General features: G+C 30.9%; 2 protein-coding genes across 4 annotated transcripts; one reads left to right on the forward strand and one right to left on the reverse strand.

The window, feature by feature from the left end:
* Positions 1-1,408: 1,408 nt before the first annotated feature.
* LOC115876797 (SET domain-containing protein 4) lies at positions 1,409-15,230 on the reverse strand. Of its 2 annotated transcripts, none has more exons than XM_030892755.1 (2): positions 14,725-15,230; positions 1,409-2,733 (listed from the first exon to the last, which is right to left on the reverse strand). In XM_030892755.1, the coding sequence occupies exon 2, from the start codon at positions 2,729-2,731 to the stop codon at positions 1,418-1,420; it is 1,314 nt and encodes a 437-aa protein (XP_030748615.1). In that variant the 5' UTR covers positions 2,732-2,733; positions 14,725-15,230; the 3' UTR covers positions 1,409-1,417. The 2 variants fall into 2 exon arrangements, with proteins under 2 accessions (XP_030748615.1, XP_030748604.1); XM_030892744.1 differs by lacking the exon at positions 14,725-15,230 and adding an exon at positions 2,999-3,124.
* Positions 2,853-12,092, forward strand: LOC115876807 (uracil phosphoribosyltransferase homolog). Of its 2 annotated transcripts, XM_030892765.1 has the most exons (6): positions 2,853-3,312; positions 3,372-3,499; positions 3,657-3,841; positions 9,633-9,788; positions 9,851-9,914; positions 11,919-12,092. In XM_030892765.1, the coding sequence occupies exons 1-6, from the start codon at positions 3,188-3,190 to the stop codon at positions 11,930-11,932; spliced, it is 672 nt and encodes a 223-aa protein (XP_030748625.1). In that variant the 5' UTR covers positions 2,853-3,187; the 3' UTR covers positions 11,933-12,092. The 2 variants fall into 2 exon arrangements, with proteins under 2 accessions (XP_030748625.1, XP_030748634.1); XM_030892774.1 differs by lacking the exon at positions 11,919-12,092 and having other exon boundaries at positions 9,851-10,528.
* Positions 15,231-20,095: the final 4,865 nt, after the last annotated feature.

A 20,095-nucleotide genomic window follows, 5' to 3' on the forward strand; every position in this document is an offset into this window, starting at 1 on the left:
AAAGGTTACAAGACAACGTTTATTTGACGTCGCAGAAGCTTTTACTTTGTTGTAGTACCAGTTCAACGTCGGCACAACGTTACAACAACGTTTACATTTATTTTAATACCCAAGGTACGCTGCTAACTATTTATTGTATCTAATCCACCGTTGTGTTTAGTAAACATGTGGTCGCAAGTCGTAAAAATGCTACTTGGGGGTGAGCCACTTTTGAGACGCACCCGGTATTATTGTGTTCTAGGTAGTCCAATTTTGATTATTTTTTAAGCAATTTGTAACTAAATTATTTTACTAAGTTAAAATTTAAATTTTTCATCTGTCCATTATACGAGAAAACACAAAATGTTATTTTGGTGAAAGTTTGGAACACCCTGTGTTTTTTGGTTCATCTCAATAGCTTTTTTGCAGATATTCGCTTTTGAAGAAGACGCACTAACATTTTTTCGTAATTCTGACATTTAAACCATGTCTTTGCTTTTGGTCCAAGCCAACAGACCTATGAGATACGAGTAGTATTTATGATTTATGTCTATTGGCTATTTTGAAATTACTCTAGCAGAGATGGTTTCCAGAAGTGGAAGTCCAGAAGTTGTGTCCGCTATAGTTGCTTTAATTGAAGATGATAGAGATTAAAATTATGCCGCTAAGAGATTCAGTCATTCGTTCACGAAGTACAGTGCAGTCAGCTTCCTAGAGACAAGTTCATATGCTACACGTCCAGGACCCTTTGAATGAGAACTGCGAATCAAGAAGATCGACTTATAGTAAGTTTATCGCTAAGAAACCGCCGTTTGTCAGCTTTTCAAATTTATAATGAATTACACCTTCGTACATGTAAGTGAAAACATGTACGGTCATGATATCATGATATTTTATGCCAAACCACAACTTATCAGGTCTGTTGACTAGAAACTCGGAGTAATACTAGGAGTAATATAATCTAAAATTAAGACCAAGGAAAACGCATGGTTTTAATGCAAAAATTACCAAAAACTGTTAGTGTCTTCTTCAATAGCGAATATCTCCAACAAAAATAAAACTATTGTGATGAACTAAAAAGCAAAATATCGAGAAAGGATGTACCTAGATGATAAAATTATTTTTAAATTCCTTGTTGTGTTAACATATTCCCCAGCGTGTTTCAAACTCTCACCAAAATATCGACATTTTGATTTCCCTCGTATAATTGACAGGTGGGAACTTTCATTTTTAATTTAGAAAAAGATACGAAAAAGTAAAATAATTTAGCTACATATTGCTTAAACAACCATCAAAATCGGCCCATTGGAACAAAATATATTAAACTTTAAAATTTACATCAAAATTTTAGGGTGCCTGTTTTTCGTTCCTGTGAATGTATAATTTTTTACATCACAGTTACATCAATATTATTAATGAAACAAGATTGCAACAAATGTTAGGTTATATTTGGTTCACTGAACTGGTATAACATTGTTTCTACAAATTCTATTCTATATTCCAAAAAAGTTTTTAATAAAGATAAATGTTTACTTTGCAATAACGTTGAACTAACTTTTTCACTGTCTTCCTTCATTATACACAATTTATACTCCAAAAGTGTCTTTATACAATCGTTCATAATTTGTCTGAACTCACTAGGATAACAGTCACTAAATACAACAGCATCGTAATTTAAAACATTTGGAAAAACGCACACAAATAGAACAGCTTTCATATTGAAAGACGCTTCGCACAAACGTACATACACATCTTTATCATCAAACTGATGTCTTTTTATAAATTTGTATCGTCTCTCACAAAGAGAAACGTTTAAAACTTTCACGATTTCTTTTAAATTAAAATAAACACAATCATTTACATTTCCTGGAATAAAAAATCCATATTCCAATAAAAGACGAACATTATCGTGGGATCCATAGCAAATAAAAAATTGCTCGTGTTTTTTGTAGTTTCTTAAAGTACGTAGTTCATAATACAGTTGACCTTTATCCTGTATCACGTCGGCATTAGTTCCAGCCATGTAATGGTGATTAAACATGTCTAACAAAGGGCAAAGTGCCATAGAAGGTTTATCTGATAAAATGGAAATTCCTTCTTCATCAGACATGGACAAAACTAATTGAGGGTCAATGTAAACTGCCCTAGTATTGACGAGAACATAAGCCCACCTAAATAGGGACTTGTCTAACACAGAAACTAGAGTTTTCTTACAACACTGACATAAAGCTTGGTCATTTATTGATGATTTTAGTTTCAAACACCCCTCATTAAATTCATCTAAAAACTTCCTTGATTTAGCTCTTATATCGTCGGGAAATAGTTGTATATTGTCACTGAAATCAGTCCAAGGTAGTACCGGTTCTGGATCCGGTAAGGACTGGATATATTTCACCCAAAAAGAAGATTCCTTTTTATGTTTCTCAATAGCGATAAAAAAAGACAATAAAACGTGAATGCTGAATGAATTCTGCCCACGAATACATTGAAGTAAACCACTTTTATCCACTGTTGCGAATGTAATTAATAGTTCCATTGGGATACGTATTAAAACGTCATTTTCCTTAACACATTTCCTTGATGTGATTCCCCGGCCGGTGATTGGAAAATGTCGAAGTTCTAAAGCTGCCGAATTTAAGAAATCGTGACCATTTAACCATTTTAATAAATTTATTGTAGTACTCTCATGATTCAGGTTAATACTGCTGGCCTGACAACGTTTTCTCTTTCTTTTGCGATATGTTCGACCCATATCTACAAAAAAAAATATTTTACAAACGTATTTTAATATTACACTATAGAATAAAAAATAATGGAGCTCTTAATGGCTTCCAATGTCTTGGGGCTCTTAAGGATCGATAGACATTTAAATGACAGAGAAAGCAAATCTTTGACATAAAGTGCGACGTAGACAAAAAATAACCTCAAACCTGTTCAAATCATAACAAATCGCAAAACGCAGTACTTGTTAAATGCAATGCAAATATTTATTAGTGAAAAGCAGTGATTTTAAACTGACCTGTGTAAAATCTTCTTGCGCCAATATTTTAAATTGTTTTAGTCAAATTTCTAGCAAATTATACGTGTAAGCTGACGGTTAAACACTTTTCTGCATCACGCGCTTGGCTAACCTAAGTTTTTCGGTAAAAATCGAAAGTCAGGTGGAAATAGTTGGTGTTTTCAAATCGTTATAAATTCATTAATTAATATGGGAAGTACAGATATTGATAATAACTATGTAAATGGCTTAGAATATTGTAAAGAATATAAACGTTTAAAAATATTACCTGCGAATGACCAGACAAAAGCGTTGCAAACAATTTTACGCGACAAGTAAGTTCTAAAAGTCTATAAACTAGGCTTTTATTGATATTTAATATATTCTCTTTCAGAAATACTACTCGAAGTGACTTTAAATTTTATGCTGATCGATTAATACGTCTTGTTATAGAAGAAAGTTTAAACCAGCTTCCATTTACTGAATGCAATGTTATAACTCCGACTGGTGCTACTTACAAAGGTAAACATTAAGTTTTTGCATCGCATAAATATTTTATTTTGATTAAAAACAGGCTACAGCATAAAGTATCTGTTAATATAACAGAAACAACTTTTTTTAAGCTAATATTTTTTTTTTCTTTGATAAATTTTATGTCTAATATTTTGACGTTCTCCAGGATTGAAATACAAGTCCGGAAATTGTGGAGTTTCTATTGTTAGATCTGGAGAATCTATGGAACAGGGTCTAAGGGATTGTTGTAGGAGTATAAGAATAGGTAAAATTTTAGTTGAATCAGATAGCGAGACTCATGAAGCTAAAGTAGTCTATGCTAGATTTCCAGAAGATATTGCAAGGAGGCATGTAAGTAAAAAATAAAGTACTTTTAGAAATCCATTATACATTTTTTTCAACATTTAATGGACATTGTTTTTGGCATCTAATTTATCAAGAAAATACGTCTAAGACAAGCTTTTTATTAATACTAATAATTATCTTTACTGCCTAATATTAAAACCAGATTATAGAGAGCAATTTGATTCAGCACTTGAAATTTGTATACCAAAAATATTAAAATAATATTTAATTAGTATTTGGTGTTAAGAATATAAATAATTACTCGTGCTACAAAAAAATATAATCATCAAATCGAGGTTCAATGAAAAGATCATTTTGCAGTCATAGGTCAACAGCACAACCATCACATGAACTTATTTATATGCAATTATATGCAAGTTATAATAATCAATAAAAAATTTTAAAACAGAGACTGCATATTAACAATTTTTTTTTCTTTGACATATCTTAATATCTTTTATATATTTTTATTACCGAATATAATTTTTGTTACAAAATTTTCTGGCTAGGACATTTATTTTGACTAAACTTTATTTTGATGTAATATACATAGAACATGTTTTTATATTAACTATTTCTTATATTATCTAATTATTTTCTTTAACTACTGTTTATTCATAATATGTGAGTTATACCTATATAAAACATAAGAACATTGTACCTGCTTAAACAATTTATAAATCTATTCAAGGAGAGAAAGGGTAACTTTGACAGAAATCATCTAAAAATTGTCAGTCATTATTCTATCCTGGGGCATTGTAAAGTTTGTTCCTTGAGAAGATACATGTTTATATTTTTATTTCACAGGTAAATAATTGTATTTGTATGTTATTTTTTGAATGCCATTATTTATCATTATTATCCTGTTGCAACTGAAAATATCCAATGTGAAATAGAAAATTAGTGATTAAAAGTCGAAATTTATTTAAAAATATTATCAGGAAATTAACTAAAACTAAACCTACATTAATTTATTATGAGAAATCACAAGGTGTTTTGATTTACCCTGTTTATAATAAGCAATATTCATGTTTCTTGTTTTGATTCACCCTGTATATACTAACCAATATAATGTACAGTCTGTTCAACAAGTCAGGGAAAATTTCGACAAAAGACATCCTGACACAACTGTCATTGGGCAACGGCCCAGCTACGTCGAAACACCGGTTCCCATTAGAACACCGAAGTTAAGCGACGTAAGGCGATACTAGTGGATGGACGGGTGACCGGTTCGAAACTGTGTATCGTGCTGTTGTCAAAAAAAAAAGTGTAAAATCTATTGACACACACTGCTCATTCACGGCGGTTCGAGGCCGGATGAGATCGGATGTCTCGTGAGTAAGAGTCGATTTAGACACTTGCCAAGTCGGTAGGCCATTGACCATGATATGGCCGAGGACCGCGGTTCGGATTCCGCGTAAACAAGTAGGCCCCGTCCAGATTAGCCCTGGCAGCAAAAAGAAGGCGTTAACAGAAATCTTTACTTTTACAACTGTCATTGTCAGGGACAGACTATACAATATAATTATAGTTTTGAAAAGAAATATTTTCAATTAAAAATAAAATAATGAATTTACTATTTTATAATTTTAAGAGTGATTCAAATGTACAAAAAGTATTCTAAAAATGCTAATACATAGATATTGCATCAACCACTCGGTATAGTATATTCGGTATAGATGAATTATAACATTATTTAGTCTTAGACTTGCAGGGTCCAGTTTTGGTCTTGTTCTTAGTCTTGCATTTTTTAATGAAGCACTTTTTCTACATAGAAAATCTTTAAATAAATAATATTTTTAGAAGGCTGCAAAAAAATCATGATTTTTTTTTAAATCAAAAAATCGATTTTATTTATTTTTAGGATTTTTTTTATTTTAATCAATTTTCTATTTAAAGTCCTATCCTAAATGGCCAAGTCTTTGCAACTCTGCCCGATATTGACAATATTAACATTTTATTGCGCGTGTCGTTTTTCCACATGGGTCACTGATATATTTTATTCTGTAAACTTTGCCGATAGCCCTATTTTCGCAAAAAAATTCGGCCACTTAGTTCAAAGGGATTTTTTTTTGGAAATAGTCATAACTGTCTTAAGTCGAGAATAAAATTAGTACCATCTAATGTTCGAAGTGCAAAGTACTTATTGCAGAACAAAATGTGGGTAGAAATTTGCAATGAACTAGAAGACTTGATCAACATTCAGCTATTTCAAAAAGGTATAAAACAGCCTTGAACTAGAAGATCTAGCTCTCTAGAACTTGAAGAGCCTTGAATTAAACTCTAGTTTATCTTTTGACATTGATTAGTCCTCGGGAATAAAAATATAATCTGACATCACAAGAAACTAGTTCTACACATAGGTTCTGCACTAGAGTTTTAAGAATGAAATGTATTCAAATACCGGATTTCTGGCACTTCACAATTTCAAAATAAATCTCTTTCATTCAGAAGTGTAAGGGATTTACACGAAGTAACTTCAAAAATCGGTCCAACGTTTTAATAGTTGAATAGATATTAGGGATATATGTGTTATATGTTAATTCTTTTACAATTATTTTTCGATCTACTAAAGTATTTAAACGTTACCTACAACAGCAAGTGTAACTTTATACTTATTTGATAAATAGACATAGGGTGTATTTAATATAGGAATACTTTTTCATAGCTTTATAGGAAAAGTTTTTATAATATTTAGGGTTCCGTACCCAAAGGGTAAAAACGGGAACCCTATTACTAAGACTACTACGTCTGTCACAAAGGTCTATCTTATAAACCGTTATAGCTAGACAGTTGAAATTTTTACAAATAATGTATATATGTTGCCGCTATATACTAAACACAGAATTAAATAAATGTTTATAAATAAAAAAGTACTTTCACTAAACATTATCAAACACACAAGTAAGAATTTTACATAGAATCTTTCAAGTACTCGGTGGCCGCGTGGTTTAAAGTAGGACTTTACGCTGCTATGACGTTGGAACCGTAGTAAGGCACAGGTTCGAATCCTAGTCAAGGCGACTTTTTTTTTAATCGTTTTTTTTTTAATTTTTATATATTTTTACATATTTATTTTTACTTTTTACATATTTATTATTGATTAATACAATTTTTAGTAATGTGTTTCTTCTAAATCGGAAAAAAAGTTTATAATAATATAGTGTCTAATGTTGTAGAGATAATGAATGGTACGGAACCCTTCGTGCGCGAGTCCGACTCGCATTTGACCAATTTTTACAGTTATCTTTCGATTTATCATGAGTTTTTAAACAATTTGATTATTTTGATTTAAATCCATGATTAAAATTTAAAAAATCCGTTGATTTAAATCAAGTTGATTTAAAACATTGCACCCTGATTTTTAGTAATTTGATGCAAATAAAAATTTAAAGTAATGGGCTCTTTCACTATATTTTGGAATTAGCATAATTGAATAAAACAATTAATTCTAGAATTTTCTGTTATCTCACTTTTGAAAAATTTGAAGTCGTTCTTAAGAAAATAAATAAAAACCAAAATCCCCAGAATAAAAATCCGCACTTTATTTTTAATACGTCACACCTGGCATATTGAAAAGCGGCAACAGGGCCGCGGCCGGGCCACCATGCTGGCCCATCACCACCTCCACACAAGGCCATTCAACCTTTTCCAATATGGCGGAGATAGAAGTGCTTTAATTGGCGCGTATTTTAAAACCTGCTTTGTTTCCAAATAGACATTTTTCACACAAATATCGGGTTAGATTACGTAATATTTCACTAATTTTTTAATTTACAGGGAGTCTAAAGTTCTCCACATAAGTATGGAATTTTTTGTATTATTACTTTTATGAAAACATCAGTTAGTTACTTTTTATAAAAAGGTCTGCTTTCTCAGAAAATAAGTAGTGTTAAAATATTCAAACTTGAAGTAGCATATATAGGGTGTTAAAAATCATCGGAAAAAGAAATAACCCGAAATATATGACAGAAAATAGCAATATAAACTAAATATTCAATTGCAAACACTTACCTACCATAGTTTAGAATTTACTGAACGTTTGATAAATATATACTATTATGGACAGTATAGGAAGTTACTTGTCTTAGTAAAAGCCTTGGTAAATGCTCTTCGAATTATAAACTACACTGGCTTGGGTCAAAAAATATGGAATATTTTTCTATGTTTTGCAGCATTACACAAATGGGAATAAATTTAAACTATAATAGGTGAGGATAAATTAAAAATATAATATGTGTTTCAAGATTTTATATAGAAAAAAAAACTAAATACCTTTTTGGGGGTTCGTAAGTAAAACTTACGCTTAGCTTAGTTTTCTTTACTCTTTCTCTTTACATAGGGTATTGTCTTTGTGGTAAAGACGTCAGTCCTTTTTTTGCATAGTTCTTCAATAAAATATATTTGATATTCTGAACAAAAGTGACCTAAAAAAAGACTTACATCCAGGCCATTTATATTTTCAAATGTCAATGTTGTCAATATCTTTCTGTGATCTTTTTGATGTAAAAAGCTTGATTCTTCTTCCAATATTTTACTTATAGTGAGGTAAATGTAAGCAGTAGCCATAACTACATCCTCACTAGGGTAACAGAGGCTTTGGCCTTTGACCTTTTTGAGGCATATTTAATGCACTTCTTACCCGAGAACTACTAGTAGGAGTGAAATTATCTCTTTTAATAGCTGTCAACCATTTTTTACGAAGCTCGTCATTTTTGGGGAATATAAAAGCAGAAACCTTGGGACCCCCTCTATAATTCCCGTTACAATTTGGAACAGAGCATGTAAAAGGCATGCTACAATAAAATGTTAATACCTACCCTTTAATACCTATCTTTTGATTATTGTAAGTAACCATTATAAAGTACTATGCAGACTGGCGGCTAAGGCTTTTTACTCATTTAGGTGTAATATCTTGATAAATACTTCGCTAGTTCTTACCTTAAAATAACTAATAATAGAGGAGTACGACAAGCACAAAAGTTTGAAGTTCTCTATGTGGAATGTCTGGTTTGGATTTTTATTACACTATTATTTTATCACAATTTTCTAATCACACCATGCACTGAACACTAAGAACTAAACAAACGTGTTGCAGAAGCACAACAAACTAGAGATAATTAATTATTTCTTGTATGCAATCGGAACGAAAAACCAAGACCGGCTTTTCAGGTTAAAGGTAAACAATTTAATAATGCGCTGCCTTCGCCGCCATATTTGCCTTGCCCATATCATGTTGATTGACCTTGAGTTGAGGTGGTGCTGGTCAAATTAAATCGCAATGTTGCCAATTGTTGGCTGGCGCATGAGCACGGTTCTGCAATGTGATTGGGTGTATTTTTCATACGTCATCAATTGGCGCTTTAAAATTATTTCAAATTAAAGCAATTTTGAGGGCCTATAAAAAAATATTGAATGTCGTGGAACTATTTTTTTTTTGGATAAATATACTGAAAATAGTCTTCTATTTCAGATTTTGTCCTTGAATTGGGTATTTTATTTTTTGTGAAAGAGCCCATTATTATGATATTTCTCTGACAATTTTTTTTCAATATATTATATTGAATCGACATGCTTAGTCTTGGTCTTGGCCTTGCATATCAAAAGCTAGTCTGGGTCTTGGCCTTGCATATCAAAAGCTAGTCTGGGTCTTGGTCTTGTTTTTTGTGCAAGATCAACAAAATGACCAGTCTTAATCATCGCTAAACATTGTGGTATTTTTGAATGGGATTTTTATAGGAAATTCACCAATCAAAAAAAGCATAAGTATTTATTTAAAATATACTGTTTATTTCAGGTTTTGTTAATGTATCCTATAATGTCTACTGGAAACACTGTCAGTAAAGCGGTCAATGTTTTAAAAGAACATGGCGTGAAAGAAGACTGCATAATTTTAAGTAATTTATTTTGCACCCCTCAAGCTGTGCAGACAATATTAGAATCATATCCAAGGGTGAGTTTTTCATTTGTAGTTATTTTATTTAAAGTATTAATATTTTAAAAACTTATTTTTAGATGAAAATATTGACATCTGAAGTCCATCCAGTTGCTCCCAACCATTTTGGACAGAAGTATTTTGGTACTGATTAAATTATGGTTCTTTAATTACTCTCTTTGACTGAATCAAATTAAAATTATACAATTTCTATCTTATTTAACTTATATTATTGCTTTGCGTATATTTAATATCTAGCAATGTTATATTTTTAGTAAATTGTTAATACCAGCACTATATCGTTTTTATTAGAATTATTTTTATTGGTTTGATATTAGAAAAAATCTAAGTTAAAAATATTTTTTCTTTTTTGGGATTACATTGAAAGTTATTACAATTTTTCTATTGTTTGTAAATGTTAATATTTAAATATCATTAATCTCTGGCTTAATATTGTGGATACTATGGATTACATTTCTAAATATATGTAATTTTAATTCTAATAAAGGGTGTATCAAAAAGTACACAACAAAGGAGATTATTGAGTTATTGCAAAAACTTTATATGGAATTTCTTTGACATGACCATTAACAAAAGATAATTATTTTGACATCTTGTAACCACTGCCGTGGCGACCAGTTACAAATATGTGAAACTGAGGTTATGTGACAAAATATCAAAAAATGTCAAATGGTGGGTTCATACAGCAAAATAAAAAATGTCTATACCTATGTGGCGAATTCATCTCTCCAAAAAAATCCTTTATGGGTATTTCGCCACTGCACTGCAAGAAAATCTAACATTTCTGCGTTAAACCTAAACAGACACTACTTGTCAGAAGTTATATTTACAGTTATACAAATTTGCCTAACAAAGAAAAAAATGCTTAACGTTTCGGAAAGTTTATTTTTTTTTAACAGAACGTCAACGGTTTCTTGTAGACGTATCTGTTTTAAAAAAGTAAAGTGTTCTCGAATAGTTGAATTTAAATATTTTAAATAGTTTTTTTTCTTTATTCTTTGTATTTTTTTGCTTCCGACGACGGAAAGATATAAACTTTCCGAAACGTTAAGCATTTTTTTCTTTGTTAGGCAAATTTGTATAACTGTTAACTGTAAACATAACTTCTGACAAGCAGTGTCCGTTTAGGTTTAACGCAGAAGTGTTTACAAAAAATGACTATTTTATTTTGTAGATTTTCTTGCAGTGCAGTGGCGAAATATTCATAAAGGATTTTTTTTGGAGCAAAATAAAATCAAATAACAAATAAGGAATTCTTATTCAAACAGCAAAATAGAATAAAAAGAAATAATACGATTTGTGATAGTATTTTTCAACCTGATTTATAATATGGTCTGATTTTAGTTTACTGATTTTCCTTTATATTAGGGGTCTAAATAATATGGTGAATGTTATATTTAAAGCCATATTTCTTCTGTTTTCTCAAATACATTTATGTGTTTTCTAAAACTTCAACTTATAACCTCACCCCAAACCTTTGATATTTGAATGTTACTTATCTTGAACTACACCTTCTCCGTCGATGGAACTACATGTAATGTAATTTTTAAGAGTAACATGTAGTTTTCCGAACCCTGCATATATATAACCAACTTTCTTATGTTATTATATTTTTATTTTATTTCACTGTTTGAACCTACCATACGAGAAAAGTTGTTCTGAATTTTTGTATTGAGTATAGTTAACGTACGAATGGCCCAAGAAAAGCCAGATCTAATAAAAATTATTTCTAATGCAATAATTTTATTTTACTGTCCCTCAATAAAATATAATGCAGTAATTTTATTTTACTGTCCCCCCTATAAAAAATAACATTGTTAATATTTAGATTACCAACTTTATAACGCAAATTTTGAATGTGTAAATTCCAAGTAATGATTTTACCCTTATACCGTATGATCGAAAATAAACGGCGTCCAGTTGGCTGGGAAATGACGATCATTGACATTTCCCATATAAAATGACAGCGATCTTCATTTCGTAGTCATCGTTGACGCCGTTTTTTCTCGATCATACGGTACTAATTTCACTATAGATTGGAATATTTTTCGAAATGTATATTATACACATTATATATTCGTTTGTAGTTTTTTTCAGTTTGGGTTTTTATACAATTTTATTTTACAGGAAGGCACCAATAACCTATATGTATAGCATTTGTAAATAACTGGAATTAAATGGATATACCTAAAAGATGGAAATGTATGTACCTACGCTGTCCAAAGTACTGTATGTACCAACTTTTTGGTTTTATGAATTGAATAAAAAAGATATATTTATTATTTTTATTGATTTAAAAAATTTTATTTTTATGTGGCTCTGAAGTTATTGTTATCTGCTGTTTATACCGGGTGCATCGCAAAAGCGGCTCACCCCTATAACTTTGTTATTTATGGAGATAAAAAAACAGATTTGGTATGTTAGTATATGACAAAAATTAAGATTGATTGACATATTTAATTGTTTTTGGTCACTTCCTGTTTCACCGGAAATGACTATAAAATTTGATTTTTTAATGGCACCCTCAGAATTTTTTTACTTTATTCGATAGAAAATGACATTCTGAATAGAATGACATATAATATGTCAACTTTTGACATCTCGCTTAATAAAAAATCGTATTTTAAAATTCAATCTAGAGTGGCTATGTTAAAAACACTAATTCTTAATCAGAGAGCCTTGGAAAAATAGATTTGATTGTCTAATGTTTTTAGTGTCTTGTCCTGGCTAGTTAGAAAATGCCCAAATCGTATTTTTAATCATATCTCAATTATTTCAAATGGAACGAGGGTGGCTCATTAGCATATTTGGAAAAAGCCTTTTTGACGAATAATTTGGTTTGGTAAATATTAAAATCGCAATCGTAGGTTACAGTGAGGTCGCAGTTTCAATTGCGATTTGAGAATCGCAATTTTGCTCACCTCTAACCTCTACGTCGTCGGATACCTTTGAAATTTGAATTTGAATTTAATAAAATACCGAGGGTGCCATTTAAAAATCAAAAGTTGTAGTCATTTCCGGTGAAATAGGAAGTGACCGAAAACAATTGAATACATCAATCAATCTTAATTTATGTCATATACTAACACACCAAATCTAGTTTTTTTAACTGAAAAAATAAAAAAGTTATAGGGGTGAGCCACTTTTGAGACGCACCCAGTATAAAAAGTTGGAAAATTCGAATTTCCGAATTATGTTTCGCTATAGTCTGTCCAACTTTTTTTTAAAGTTGTCTGTCATTTTAAGTCACAATTTAACTTATATTTTCTGTGATTTTTTCGATATCATCTGTCACAATATTTTCTCAATCAATAGCCTCCCATACACCAGAAGATTTGGCCTGTCGACGTGGTCTGCGGATTTAGTCAGCGGATTTAGTCAGCGGAGTTGGGTTGTTACATACCAAAACTCTCGTATTTTGGTATTTGCGGTCTCTCGGCTTAGTCTGGCGATTAGATCTTTGCTCGATTAAATATTTGTCTTTGGGACAAAATTCGACGTTTTTTTAACAGTTTTTATATGTAAGGATAAGTGTCTAGCGGAATAAAATCTGCCGCTTAGAAAAACATTGTTAATCTAATAAGAGAAAAACAACGTTAAAAGTCCGCCGGCAGGGGCGCAACTAGACACTGACTTTTGGGGGGCTTAAGCCCTGAGACCTCTAAGGTCATATTGGTTTGAGGATAATACCAATTTTAAAGAAACAGTAATTTTTTTGTCCATAATATGTTTTCGTTTTTTATTTAATAATACCATGGAATTAAGTACAGGGTGGGTCAAATTGGACGCTTTTAAAGGGAAACACCCTTTTCTATAGGAGATAGACGAAAATTAATATCAGTCTCTCTGGAGCTCAATTTTTATCAAAAATATAATGGTGAAAACCGCACATTGATACCTGTTACCTTTTCGAAGTTACGGGGTGTTTTTTGAAAAATGTGCATTTTTAACAAATCGCTATAACTTTTTTGCTATGGAAAATTTTATGGTTTAAGTATATTTTTTTTACAATTAATAATTTATGAGTTATTAACAGAAAAATTCATTTTTTATTTGGGACGCCCTGTATATTTTTAATTAACTGAAAAAAATTTAAAATTACCTTTCCAAAAATATATAGCACAATTAATATTTTGTTATAGTCCCCTTCGAGATACAGAATTTAAAAAGCCACCAATACAGAATTTAGTTCACGATTTTTAACTAGTAGGCTTTGGACCCCTTATTGATGATCTCCCCCAATGGAACTCGAAAATATATTTTTTTCAGCAAAACGAGGCACCGTCTCAGAATGCTGAAATTATCAACACATTTTTGCAGCCAATTTCGAGCATAATAAATAGCTAACCAAGTGGCCAGCCGTTGGCCGTCTATGCCGCTGGACTTATCGCCTATGGATTTTTCTGTTTGCGGAAGAATAAAGATTCTCATTTTCAAATTGCCCGTATAATCTAGACAATAATTAGAAGTACTTAGCGGTTATGCGAAGGTATCTTTCACCCCCACTTTAATGAATTCCACGAGAAATATTGAAAAACGGCGCCATCCGTCCATAACAGAAGACAGGCGAAAAATGTCCACTTGTAGCAAAATCTCATGTTTTGGTTTGTTATTTATCTTTATTGTTATTAGATATAGTTTAAATGTCTTGATGTTGTGATGTTTTTAAATATAGTTCAAATTATTATAAAATTCTGCATTTCCCATTGCAAATATTATAACATTCGAAATTGTTTAACAAATTATTTGTGATGTTAGTAAAAAAATGGCATGTTCTATTTCAAGTAAAAATGACTTTTTGTGTCTCGCCTGAAATGCCAAAAGAAGTACATTATTGTATCATTTGTACTCCTAATAAAATAATATCAAAAACTTAAAACTAATATCAATAACTTGGATGATCAACCATGAGAACCTGACGATTGTTGCTCACCTTTGCTCGTAGAATCGGACTATATCACGTGATTTTATTGAACCGCACCAAACATCTGGGAGGGCTAATTTTGAGTCTGGAGGGCTAAGCCCTCCCTACCCCCCCTAATTGCGCCTCTGTCCGCCGGCGTTATATTCTTCGTTTTTTTAGACCAATCTAATCCGACAGATCAAGTTAGCGGATTTGGCTTGACAGGCGCTTGGTCCTCCAAAGGTTGGCCTGCCACACCAACAAAGTTATTTTCCGCAGACCAAGTATTTTCTGTACGCCAAATCTTCTGGAGTATGGGGGGGGGGCTATTGAACAGAGACTATATAATTAGTGTAATTGATTATACAGTGTGTTTAAGATAAATTGGACAAAATATATGAATATACTATTTCACTACCATTATTAACTAACTTATAACTCGGATATGGCTTTAAACTTATTTTACATAATAAGATATTCTAATTAAACTTGATATTTTCTTTTATTGAAGTATCTATGTTGATAGCTTTGAATAAGAAGACTAAGCCCACGGCCACACAGAAAGCGTTTTTAGCGTTTTGCGTTTTTTACGTCTTAAGCGCTTTTTGCGATTTTACCGTTTTAAGCGCTTTTTTCGATTTGTGTCCATTAAAAACACGCAAAAGATCCGGCAGGTCTGCAGTTTCTATCAATAATGTCAATTAGTAACGTCGCAAGCTCGTGGATTCCCGGCTCGTCCAACAATCAATCCTGTGAGAAAGAGATAGGCGAGATCGGCGCCGTTAGCGTTGAAGAGACGAAGATAAAAGATGCTGGGATTGAATTGTGGACGGGCCGGGGCTTATATTCGGAGACAAACACAATCTACCGCAAGTGCCAGTGGTGTATGTAAAAATAATGATGATTATTTGCCATTTATTTTAGGAATTTTAGTTTATATGTGTATAGTTTTTTTATGTTGTAGTGTTGTGGTTAGTACTTGTTATAATTATAATATAATATAATAAATAATTATAATTATATAATAGAATAGTAAATATTTCTAGTTGCTAATGCAATTTTACGACATGATTTATGAAACATTATGGAGTGAAACGTCTTTACGCGCGCTGGGAGTAAAAATTCAAAGCCGTGACATACGACCTAGTGAGACGGCCCTGACACACGAGCTCGTTGTAACGAAACGTGTTAACGGCTTAGAAATACGTAGTGACGCGACGTGTAATTGTGTGCAGTCCACGTGTTTATCAAAAATATTGATATTTTAATACAAATTTTGTAAAAGCGAATCAAATTATTACGCGTAAAAAAACATTTGTTACACGTAAAAACTATTTTTTACGCGTATAAAACTATTTGTTACTGGTAGAAAACTATTTTTTACGCGTATAAAACTATTTGTTACTGGTAGAAAACTATTTTTTTACGCGTATAAGACTATTTGTTACGTGTAAAAATCTATTTGTTACACATAAAAAACTCTTTTACTCATCAGAAACTTTTTGTTTCTGGTAGAAAACCTTTCTTGCGCAAAAAATATATTTTTTACGTGTAAAAAACTATTTGTTACACGTAAAAATCTAATTTTTACGCGTCAAAAACTTATTGTTTCTGGTAAAAAAACTTTTTTACCAAAAAAATATTTTTTACGTATAAAAAACTATTTGTTACACGTAAAAAAATATTTTTTTACGCGTCAAAAACTTATTGTTTCTGGTAAAAAACCTTTTGTTACGCAAAAAAAATATTTTTACGTGTAAAAAACTATTTGTTACACGTAAAAAACTATTTTTTACGCGTAAGAAAATATTCCTTTAATTTATTACTTTTTCAACATTTCAAACAACATTTCCTTCAAATTTTTAAATTTAATAAAAATATTTTTAGATAATACCCTAAAATAAAAAAAATGCATACTATTTAATTTATTTTTATTGTATTATTAAATATAACATCCGCCTATGACGGGGTCTCATCTTAGAAAACGCTAAAGGCGCTACAGAAAACAAACCGATTTCTTTTCATTTGCGTTTTTTGCGAGACACGCCGAACGCTACACGCTTTTGGTGTGGCCACTCCTATATAATCCTGTTATTTTGTTTTAGTCGGTAAAGACGCTTCACGCTAAAAACGCAAAAATCGCTTTCTGTGTGGCCGTGGGCTAAGAAAGGAGCATATCAAAAATCTTAGGTCCACCGCGATGGGACGCAAATATGGCCGACTTAATTCCGGTTTTTCAGTGCCGTTCTAATTTTATTTAAAAAATATAAAACTATGATGTAGGGTAGACGTGGGGTAGACTCTATATTTTTTTTATTTTACGTTGTGAATAAATGTTGGTAGTTATTAAAATTGTTATAAAACATATTATAATGAAAATAGATAAGTTTTAATAATTATTTATTAACACAAACATCCTATACGCTACTGAAGCAGGTAAGTCAAATTGACGTATCTAAATTCTTTGACATCTAATCTTTGACAAGTAGTAAATAAAAGCAAAAATGCAAGAAAAAATATATAATTAGTTAATTTAAGTGAATTCCATAAATGATCTGTTTACTACGTATGTATATTATATAGTCACTTACTAGCGAAAAGTTGTTCCATTATTTCACACGATTTTTGCCGAGATCTACCGCACGCTACACAACCAACTATTTTAGAGTTTTTTTCGATAAATCGCGATAGTGTCACTGTTAATTTAAGTTCTGCCACAATCAAGGTCAAGGATCCCCACCATAGAGTCCTTTTTCCGCCCACCATGCATGAATACATGGGCATCATTATGCTCCTTCCTTAGTCTTCTTATTCAAAGGTTGATAGTAATTAAATACAGGGTTGGGAGAAAAAGAATTTCACATTTTTGAAGCTCGTTTGTGTCCCATACAGCATCCCGAAATTTTAACTAGTTTATTCTTTATTACTCGGTGCAGAGACTCAAAAATAGAAATTTCTGAAGAACCTAAAATGCATTTTTCCATATGTGTTCAGTTGTTTTGTACACAAGGTATATAATTTATATCAAATTATCATGTAGAGTATTTTTCACACAACTCCTTTATTCAAATTATTTTAAGATCAAATTTACGTCCAAATCTAAATATTTTAAATTAAGCATATTTTGAGGTGTAAGTACATTTTTTTAAATATTTTTTCAACTTTGTAGTACTCCCGATTTAACCGAAAGGCTTTTGCCTACCAATTTGCATATTTTAAAAATAACGAGCCTCATTCATTTTATGACTTTTGGATTCAACATTAAATTCTAAACACAGCTTCTGTAGGTAACGAGCGCGCATTGAATAGTCACCAGCTGCACAAATAACTATTTTAATCAAAGATTTTAGTGCACTGCTGTGACTTAAGTCCTGTTTATTTTTTTTTTCATTTTCATGTTTAATAATTATTATAATTTTCGTGTTTAAAAATCTTGAGAAATAAAATTTAAACAAAAATAGTACAGTTCTAAAATAAAAAAATAAGAAAATTAGGTTATTGTTCAACTGTATTTTTTTCTCAAAGTTATGATTAAAATTAAAACTATGTTGTATAAACGCATATTAAAATTGAGTGATTGTGCTTATGACTGACTAAAATTGTGATTATGATTACGATTAAACTGGAAATGGAAAATTTTTTAAAAAGAAACTAGGTACATCTCAAAATAATCTTAACCTAATACATTTAAATTTGTCTATAAATTAGATCACAAAATGTTTTATTGGACGGATTGTATAAAAACTCCAGAGTATAATTAGTTTTGCAGAGTTGCAAATTAGGTATATGTATATATTTTTATGTAACTTTAAACTTATTTAAAGACTCTTCAGCAATTTGTTCAGACAACTGATGTGTACGAATTTATTTATTTTTTCTAAAAGCAAAATACGTTTGTATTTTTTGCGTCAAAGTCTCGAAAAATATTTTATTACTTTTATAATATCCAGTGACTGTCATATAATTAATTTTAATAAAGATATCCCCATATGGTAAAAAGGACTTATTATTTTAAAATGGTAGTCTTCACCTAAAAAAAAGATATTAATATACACCTAAAAAAACAATATTAATATGTTAAATTATTAATATAGTAATTATTTTGAGTTTGATTTTCTTGGGATTTAGGTCCAGAAAAACACTGTTTTTGTTATGACATTACACTGATGAGGCTATAATGTTAGCGGAAATGTTTGTTTTTTAAAACCAAATAAAGATACTTAAACCAAATGAAAACCTAATCCGCGTTTTCCCGATCCTAAATCCAAGAAAATCAAACTTAGAATATTTAGAAACAAGGTTCAAGAACTTCAAATTTTCCAAGAATAGAAAGTGTATAATAATTTTTTTTTTTTTAATATTGGCACATATGAAAATTGCCATACATTTCTGCTACAAGAAAGAGCATTTGAAAACGCTCGGGAAAACGTCTTAATTTTAAAATTAAATATTTATTTGCCGCTGAGACCAAACAAAATAGAAAATCAGTGAATAACATCAATTTTAGCCATTGTTAGTTATCATAACAAAATTGTATAAAACTATGTTACTTTGTTTTAAAATATACGAGCCCTAACAACTATATGTTGGGACAAGGTCATATTATGGAATTATTGCCCTGGTTTTTCAAAATGACTGAAAAATATATGTTTAATTTTTTAAATATAAACATAGCCATATATCCTAAACAACTTGGCAATATTTTTATGAATTTGTAAATCAATCTATATTTACAGTAGCGGATTTTGTTCATAAAAGGACAAATTTGCTGACAACTAAACGTTGGGACAAGTATTTTTAAATAATTAATATCATCATAGGCGGCTTTGCTATAAACGTCACAAATGTCGCAAACTGTTTACTTCAGCATTGACAGCTTGTAAGTGACTCGATAGTTTGAATAATGAGATTTACTGTAAGACGTTTTAATTTTCAATTTTGTTAATTTAATCCAAAGTAATGATCCGTGGAAAAGCTACAAATCAAAAACTACGCGAAATTATCATTCGTCAATACAGTACGGGAAAAACAATTCGAAAAGTTTCTGAAGTATTCCAAAAACCACGGTCTTTAATATAATAAAAAAATACGGCGAATCTGCCAACGTAGACGTTAGAGGTAAAAGTTCGGGAAGGCCAAAAGTTGTATCTTAGAAAGATTTACGAAATTTAGTAAAAATTTGCAAGTCTGCGAGAAGAAGTACTCTTCGCGAAGTAACAGTTAAATGAAATACCTTAACTGGTTTAAATATATCAAGAGAATGTTGCCGAAAATATATCCACAAATGCGGTCTGGGGTTTTACAAGTTAAACTTTATTTTGTGTGGATAATCAATTACCTGAAGATTATTGATACAAATTCTTATTTAGGCCAAAGAAAAACCGCTACTGACAGAAATTCA

Source organism: Sitophilus oryzae, unplaced genomic scaffold (assembly GCF_002938485.1).
Source record: "Sitophilus oryzae breed Bouriz unplaced genomic scaffold, Soryzae_2.0 scaffold_1059_pilon_pilon, whole genome shotgun sequence".
In the NCBI taxonomy this organism is placed as follows: domain Eukaryota; kingdom Metazoa; phylum Arthropoda; class Insecta; order Coleoptera; family Curculionidae; genus Sitophilus; species Sitophilus oryzae.

Coding starts and splice junctions, on each gene's coding strand:
- LOC115876797 (XM_030892755.1), bottom strand. CDS start 2,731: ATGGGTCGAACATATCGCAAAAGAAAGAGAAAACGTTGTCAGGCCAGC.
- LOC115876807 (XM_030892765.1), top strand. CDS start 3,188: ATGGGAAGTACAGATATTGATAATAACTATGTAAATGGCTTAGAATAT. Junction 3,500..3,656: donor GACTGGTGCTACTTACAAAG/GTAAACATTAAG, acceptor GACGTTCTCCAG/GATTGAAATACAAGTCCGGA. Junction 9,789..9,850: donor TATTAGAATCATATCCAAGG/GTGAGTTTTTCA, acceptor ACTTATTTTTAG/ATGAAAATATTGACATCTGA.